The following is a 9,030-nucleotide window of genomic DNA, read 5'->3' on the forward strand; positions in this document are numbered from 1 at the left end:
TACCCTCCAGACCACGAAAACTTACCTTCCATGAACGTTTTAATACAACTTTATTTCACTGACTGGTTAATGAAAATATGCAAATGCGAAAAATATTTCCCCATTTTACGAACATATCAGATGACTTTAAATGCAGCCAAAATATTGTTTTCTTATAATTAAGCAGGTCAGTTGCCATGCTACAGGACACACCCTAGAAAATAGCATCCCTTGAACAGATTAAACTCAACTTGGCAGAACCATTAACGAATAACTGCAGTAGACGCCCTCTGTCAAACGAAATTAGTGCATATAGGAACATTTTATTCTGAAAGTCATTGGTCACCGGTTTATATCGAGAATCAATTGGCACATGTTTCAGTGATTGACATAACCATGCTGATCACTGAGCACATATACCTATAATTGCATATGATCTACATCGCACACTATTTCTTTTAATCAATAGGAAGAAAGACATTGTTAGAATGGTAGGAAATACCCGGCCCATTCCAACCCTTGACCCTTGCTTCAATGCTGGCTACAAAAAATAAGACCCATCAGAACATAATTTACCTAATATCTAGCAACATTGCTAGATTAAGTTAATTACATTCACACAAGATTTTTATACAAAACTGAAGAAGTAGCTCATATCCGAGTATATCACTTCCCTTCCAAGTTTACAATGTAAGCCCGACTGTTTTCATTCCAAACTAAGAATGGAAAATAATCGTTAGTAGCAGGAAAACATTACGTTGTAGACACGCACAGTGAATACAAAGCACTGTTTCACAATCACAAATATTAGTTCTGTTTGAAGTACTGGAAGCTGACTTACTTGAGGATGTGATGGACCACAATATCCCATTGCGAACCCAAAAGGGACTGTCCTTAAGAAAATTACCCATCCCCACACGGTGAAGGAATACATTTGGCCTCGTTACCACCAAAACACATACATGTCTCTACATGGTTTCTACGTACAAATCTTGAAAAGGTTACACATTAATTTAACATATAAAAGTGATACCCTAAGAAAAGGAACATGCAATCGATTTCATTTTCGTTTTAAACTACTCAATTTTGTCTTGAGGGAATGGCAGTTAGCTGCAGCAAATAATGATACAAACGTCATTATAAGTAATTAACACGTTTTCGATTCGAGGAAATAATTTTGTAAAGATGTTGACACACTACTGTGTATGCCTGCACTGTTTCTACTCTACTTGTAGCCACAAGTTACCTTCTCGCTTCTCACTACGGCTCATAGGGTCTCTGTCCCCCAGGGTACTGCCGGAACGTACCCTGGGTACGGTCCGGTATACCGGAACGTACCCTGGTAACTATTTGATATGGTTAGAGTTAGGGTTAGGGTATAGGGTATAGGGTATAGGGTATAGGGAGTAGGCGTAGGCGACTCCCTAGACTCGTTAGTGGAGTAGGCGAGGTACGGTCCGGCATATTAGATAGTACCAGGGTACGTTCCGGCAGTACCCTGGGGGACATAGACCCTCTCAGCCTCACTACGTGGTGAGAAGTGAAACAGTCATAGAGCCTTGTCGGGCTACTCGTAACACTTACTATTATACACATAACACCTTATATGAGCACTTTACTATGTTAGGCCAAGAATATTTATAACATCATAAAACATCCTGTCACATCACTTTCATCCGATAGATGTATCTTCCACAAATTTCAAATTCCTAATGGCCCGTGTACATGTATATCACTATATGTAACTGATACTGAACTAAAACTTAATACAGCGATTTACTCTAAAACCATTGTGAAAACACAAGTGCAAAATTATCCGAACACTTCGAAGCCGAACACTTATTCTGACCGTTTGTGTTTTTTACTAGAGCTATTACGCAAGCAACTTACTTTACACGCTATACAAGCAAGTGACTACAGTGCAAACACATTCTTTGTATAAGAAAGTATTAATTAGGTGATACTCATAAAACTATCCTCTGATGTTATTTGGAAATCTCACATTCTTCCTCATCACTCATTTCAGTATTTGTGTTTATCACTTGATCCAGACCTGCAACAGAACAGCATTGACATGCTCAACAATATTAGACTACATTATTACGTAATACCAATAAAAAATATCTATATATGTGAACCAGTCACATGTCAGCCACTGCGTAGGAAGAGCTTCTATCATTCGTGTGAGATTATTTGGCCTCAGGACAATCTGTGGTCGGACTTCATATTATATATGGAAGTAGAATGTATTCTTTACATTTATTAATGTATATATAGAGGCGAGTCATGTACATGACTTATATATTAGTGTATATACCAAGTTGGAATGTATAAATTTATGGACATTGATTTGTATACAAAAATAGTATATATGTGTTCAGCTATAGACATTGAGTTTTATATAATAAAGATTGCTATTGATGTGTGCAGTGCACAAACAGACAAGTACTGATATACGTAGTGAACAAATAAGGGGGTATTTATTTACAAGTATATAGTTCACTAATACTGGGTAATAATACCAATTATGAATTTGTATAGTGAACAAATGAGAAAATATGTGTATGTGTAGTGGACAAATGATGTTGGTGTTGATGAAACTGTTAATAAGTACATGTCAAAGTGTATAGTAATACCGGTCAGTTTTGGAAAATGCTAAAGTCGTATTACTTTATGCGTTGTATCAGTTATAGTTAGTTAATGTTGTGTGTAAACATTTAAACCTCTAGGGTCAGTTGTCAGAAACATAATGCTAACATCGCACTTACAACTAATGTGAATGTTATGAGAATAGCGTCGACAGAAACGCATGATCGCAGCTATGAGAAATTGACTGCAAAACTCAGATTTATACACATTTATTGTTCCTCACAGCAATTTATGCATATTACGATGGTTATCAAGTTTATGTTAAGAATTTTGTTTCTGACAACGGGCCCCTGGTGTGAAGCAAGGAGCTAAATATAACATTTATGTTATAACAGTATATAACATTTATGTTATAACAGTATATAACATTTATATAACAACTGTTATATTTAGCTCCTTGGCGTGAAGAAGTGTGATGTTCTGCTGCCATCTAGTGGCAGGTATCAAGACTGTAAGTCGTACACTGGTGGTTGTAGCTGACTACGTTGTCAAAAAGTGTAGGAAGTCATGTCAAATCACTTCTGAATTGTTTTTCCTGTCATTCTACCGATACACAATGCATATAGTCAAGAAATAGGCAGATATCGATGTTGAACACAGGTGGCTGACCATAAAAAATACGTATATATATATATATATATATATATATATCAAAGAAAGCATAGTCTTCTTCCAAAAATAAATATACTACAATCACATAACACCTATACAACCACAGTATATATATATATATATATCAAAGAAAGCATAGTCTTCTTCCAAAAATAAATATACTACAATCACATAACACCTATACAACCAGTTGTAAAATAGTACTACCTAATGGTTCTTGGCTGAAATTCGAAAGTAAAATGCATACCTTGCATGTTCAGCTAGTGGGATGAATTAAATATAAAGTCACCCTATATTAACAGATAAGGCTAGAATTATTTAATCAGTAATAGTAAGCTGGCTTCTGAATAAGGCAATAAATACTTCCTACTGCATTTACCCAAGGATTACTTAATTACTTTATTCTTCCAACTTAACTGATCACATCTAATTATTTCCAATTTTACAAATTAAAAGTTACTAAGGCTTTTAAATACTATCAACTTAAAGGTTTCTCTCATTTTCAGTAAAATAACAAACTTCACACTTCAGAGGTTAGTAGGAAGACACAGGTACAGACACATTACCATATGCATACACACATACGTAGACATAACCATATATGTATATAACCATATACATAGACATAACTATAATTTGGTAGTAAGTTACCAAATTTACTTCAAAAAATCTGCATGATTTTGACAGATCCATAACCCTACTCCAAACAAGAACTCAGTTAAGGGAGTATAAGACAACATAAATAAATTAAATACATTACGTAGACCACAGCTAGCGGCATTAGACTTGCTACTAAGGCGTAGGCCATGCTTATGTACCACAAAACGTCTTCAGCACCATCAATGTGGCAAAATAGTAGGCTGCCACACCCCTACACAAAAACTGCTTGATCGATGTCACCATTTGAAAGAAGAGTGATTTCGCATCCTCCCAGTAGGCCTACCTGCTTCATCCCAGCTGTGATTTCAACGTTAATCCACCATATATCTTGTAGGTTCTTGCACTACCCTACAGTCCTATAGACCTGTTGTGGGAACTCACTCCACCAACAGCAGACAAAAAGAAGCACAATGCATTTTCGCGGTAGACATCGCAAATCGGTGCCATCGTAAGAGTGCTAAAAACTACGCTAGGTCAAACCTTGACCGTTCCCGAGAGCTGTCATGGGAGCGGCTGCGAGACCGGAAGGAAGGCCTGCTAGAGTCTGACTTACTGCCGGCGGCATGTCGCTTGTGACGATGTGGTGATCTACAACAACAAATAATCAAACAGTAGAAACTACAGGATGCCTGACAGGCACTGAAAGACTGTGCACCTAGCCAAGAACTCGGAACTTCAATCCGCACAACTTTACTTATACTAGCAAAGCGACGAAGTACCAATTCAGATATATTCATTGCTGTATATATGGATGGCTTCATTATAATAGAAACCCCTAAGTAACTATTTTCCATTGCTTTTTTGCCATGTTGACAAAACATCGACAAAATGTTCTGCCATTTTATACAAACACATGATGTTATAGTACAGTACACAATCTATTATCTGTAGATATCAGTAACCCTTGGGACCAGACACGTTTCGGAATTCGGAATTTTTCGGATTTAGGAATGGTAGTACAGTACAGATATACATACCGTATGTCCTGCAACTAGCCAGTAGTACTAAAACCCCAGTTTTCAAGAAGCCAAGTGCTGTACCGGTACAGTACAATATGTATGAATAATGCCAAACACATTAATATTTCTGCAGTGAACCTTGTGCAGCCAAACGCAAGCTTTGGTGTGCAGACGACCTCCACGAATAAACATTCGGTTTTCGGAGCTTTTTGGTTTTCAGAATTTCGGATAATAGATTGTGTAGGGCCTACTGTAGCTTGATGATTTTCATTGATCCTGTGCACTACAAGCCTACCTAGAAATCATGGGGATAGCTCTCAACCTTTCAGTAACACAGTTCATTGGAGAATGTACAGAGAAATAAAGTGCAAATGATACCAGCCACGAACACTGCAACCTCACAGTACAGGCAACTTGCTGCTCTATAACAGCAGAGTAGGGAAACATACCCATGAAACAGCCTACTTAGTTTCTTTACAAAAGTTGAGACAATAGTGATGTGTTCAGCATTAAAAGCCAAGCAGTTATTAAACACTCATCACGACTAATAAAAAGCTTAATGATAAAAACATGCAGTCTTATGCTTATAAGGATCAACCCTCATTTGTGAAAAGCTACATGCATAGAATGGGATTATCATGCCAGAGAACATGAATAAAATAACTGCAGTGTGCAGTTGGAGAAGTCAGTCCATTTTTATATTACAATATATAAGATGAAAACGTTAATTACAAAAGCATAACTTATCCAAACTGAAAATTAAAATACACAATCATATACTCTAAGTCTAAGGATAATAGGTAAACTGTTCGTTGCCCTATATGATTTTTAAACAGAGCGGTTGTACCACATCTCCCTGTTTCTTAGATGGGTGCAGATTTAAGCCCTGGCATGTTTCTAAACCCGCCACGGTCACCAGCGTGCTACCACCGTTACCTGGACCGAGAACGAGTACGGTGTTTCTGCCTTGACCCGGACCGAGACCGTGACTGTGAGCTTGAAGAAGAAGACCTGAAAGGTAAATAGAAATTACCTTAAAATTCAGATAAACTGCAGGTAACAGTAAAATTGCAAATGCAATAATATATATATATATATATATATAGTTATATATAACTGTTTGTAGTTTATAAATAATTTTTAGCTTAAATTCTGACACCTAACGACTTTTATATCAGGCAATCATTACTGATTCCTACCTTGAGCTAGACGAATAACTACGTGACCTTGAGGAGCTGGAACTAGAGCGAGACCCTGACCTCGACCTTGAAGCAGGTCGTTTACGTGACCTACTCCCCTGATCCGACTTGTCATCTTTCTCGTCTTCCAGTTGGTACTTTGACAAGTCATCACCACTCTGTGCAGACGAAAGCAGCAAATATTCCTTTATTTCACTAATAATGCAATACTGTTAGTAACACATGAGTTCAATGTTTATTACCATACTTCACATCACTCTTAAAACATTGTCCAAACAAGCTCTTACTGGTCACATTTATAACATGGCTACATTTTATGTTACATGTATCAGAACTTTTTAATATCAGAAGTATCTATCATATATTCCTTATCAGTTTGACAGATATTTAATAGCTGTACCTTCTCATCATCATCACTATCAAGTTGATATTTTGACAGATCTCCATCTTCATCGTCCTCATCATCATCTTCATCATCCTCAATAGGTTTAATTGAACTTGAAGTTGTGTCTTTAATATCATCTCTAACTTTTCCCTTTTTTAATCTTCCAAACTGAAACCATAACAATTATACATAGACTAACCTACAACGATAAAGCTAGGAACCTGGTTAATTAGAGTTACAATTTTCCAACACCACCAACCAAATAGTACACAAATGTATAAGGACTCATCAGTATCATCCTATAACATATGTGACCCGCTCCAGCATAATACGGACTAAGTCGCAAGTCATTGTTTTGAGTAATGAGCACGCACACATGTCAATGCTGAAAATGGCCTACCTGGACAAAAATTTGATTATTACAAAAATAAGTTGCTAAGTGCATATTTAATCCGGATATATAGGTTCAGATACCTCTAGATTATTATGGTCAATTTTAATTAAAAGAAATATAAAAAAATATAAATGTTTGAAGGGCCCCTGACCACTCATCCCCGACTGGGCCCCTTACCCGGAACGCTTTACCTCAAAAGCTGCATATTCCGGAATAAGTCGGTTTCCGATCTTCAAATTGCTGTAGATCGGTCAATTCTTTAGATATAGCCGAATATTATATATCATTTTAAAGGTAATTAAATGATCTATTCAGATATGCACATAACCCAATTTGTAGAATTTCCTACTTAATCCTGGTTTTGCTGGAGCGGGTCACATATAGTCACGTGTGTTGATGCCTTGACAGTATTAATAATATCATGAACTTACCTATACAATGAACATGAAATACCATTATACCAGCTATTACAGTAACAATGACATTTCAGAATTGCCAAAAAACGCTGATGTTGTGATGGGTCTACTCTCATGATGCCAAATGCTGTCTTACAGTCTGTCAATCAGTGACTTCATATAGTGTGCATTCTAAATTGCAATAATTTTCCTTTTAAACAGTCTCAATAATTTCAATGATACCCAACACAGAGAACCAACATTTGACTGTTTGCATCTGTTACACCATTAGGGCAGTCTTGTATAGTAATATATACAACTCTTAGTTACTTTACCCTAGTCTTTATTATTAGCAGGTAAAATGTTACATATCTTTTTGAAAATGTTATATTGCATATTCTAAATATATTTTCTACTCAATAATGTAGATTTTTACATACAACTATTCCAAATTAAATTTAGAATCCAAATTAAATTTAGCACATATCAACCTATTGTACATAAAAACCAGTTAACAGAAACTTGACTTATTTATACTAACTCATGCTACTTATTTCTGCCATTTAGTGTCACTTTTCAAAAATTCAGAAATGGCATCGTTTCCACAGTAGCTAGTATAGCAGTCCTTCCTGTTGTTGTCATTCATTGTACAGACTTTCATAGTAGTGCTAGTATTAAACGACTATAACCAAATACTAGATTGATACACTATTACAAAGTGTCTGCACACCAGTCACAAATTGTCCAGACCAAAAAATAGAAGGAGGTATTATTAAATAGCACTTCTCATACCTCATCATATAACTCATCCTCGTCAGAAACATGTTCATTGTATTCGACATTGTCTCTTTCGTTGAAACCGCCACCAAGTCCAGTTCGCTCTTCAATAGGGCCATATCGTGCAGCATTACACATGTTGCAATCTTTGCGCCTTGCCCAGTTCACATTGCCACACCTTGTGGAGAACAGATCACGATAAAAAATCTTCACGTGCATAGCAGATACATATTTCATGACAACACCCTTGCCTATTTTTATTAATAAATGGTATACCACTAGACTACTGATCGTATATATTTTTAATGGAATTACATGCAGACTTAATTTCAATAAGAAGTTACATACTTGGCACATTGCCAGTCATCTGCACTGAAGAGACCTTTGCTTTTCTCAGCCAAGTGCTTTCCAATTTCCACTCCAGACTTTTTAACTTTGGGCCCAACGAGAGGTTTGTCTACGAGATAAAAAAAAACAATACTGCAGTCCTTACATACACAAGAATAAACAAGGGAACAGTGCTTGCTATACAGGTGAATAACAGGTAAATCCATTTTTCCAATAGACAGGGCTACTGCTGGCGTTTGCTGCCTTTGCAAAATGCGATAAATAAATAACAATGGCGATTTTACTACAGTAGGTGGTGAATACAATTGGCGAATGACTTATCAGGTACATAAGGGGTATATCACCACGGAGACAGGGATATGTCGCCACGGAGGCAGTATTAGGTATGCAAGGGGTATGTCGCCACGGAGACACTATCAGGTACATAAGGGGTATGTCACCACGGAGACACTATCAGGTACATAAGGGGTATGTCGCCACGGAGACACTATCAGGTACATAAGGGGTATGTCACCACGGAGACACTATCAGGTACATAAGGGGTATGTCACCACGGAGACACTATCAGGTACATAAGGGGTATGTCACCACGGAGACAGTATTATGTATATAAGGGGTATGTCGCCATGGAAACAGTATTATGTATATAAGGGGTATGTCACCACGGAGACAG

General features: G+C 36.9%; 1 protein-coding gene across 2 annotated transcripts in view; it reads right to left on the reverse strand.

Moving 5' to 3' along the window:
• Positions 1–1,431: 1,431 nt before the first annotated feature.
• The window catches only part of LOC106805466 (zinc finger Ran-binding domain-containing protein 2-like), a gene marked incomplete at its 5' end in the record, with an annotated part of 19,421 nt that continues 11,822 nt past the window's right edge, over positions 1,432–9,030 (reverse strand). The window contains 7 exon segments of one of the 2 annotated variants that reach the window (XM_014807058.1): positions 1,432–2,032; positions 4,454–4,488; positions 5,796–5,870; positions 6,059–6,216; positions 6,459–6,611; positions 8,025–8,187; positions 8,358–8,466. In XM_014807058.1, coding sequence (XP_014662544.1) covers positions 1,965–2,032; positions 4,454–4,488; positions 5,796–5,870; positions 6,059–6,216; positions 6,459–6,611; positions 8,025–8,187; positions 8,358–8,466 — 761 coding nt within the window. 2 annotated transcript variants of the gene reach the window in all.

Source organism: Priapulus caudatus, unplaced genomic scaffold (assembly GCF_000485595.1).
Source record: "Priapulus caudatus unplaced genomic scaffold, Priapulus_caudatus-5.0.1 Scaffold114, whole genome shotgun sequence".
NCBI lineage: Eukaryota > Metazoa > Priapulida > Priapulimorpha > Priapulimorphida > Priapulidae > Priapulus > Priapulus caudatus.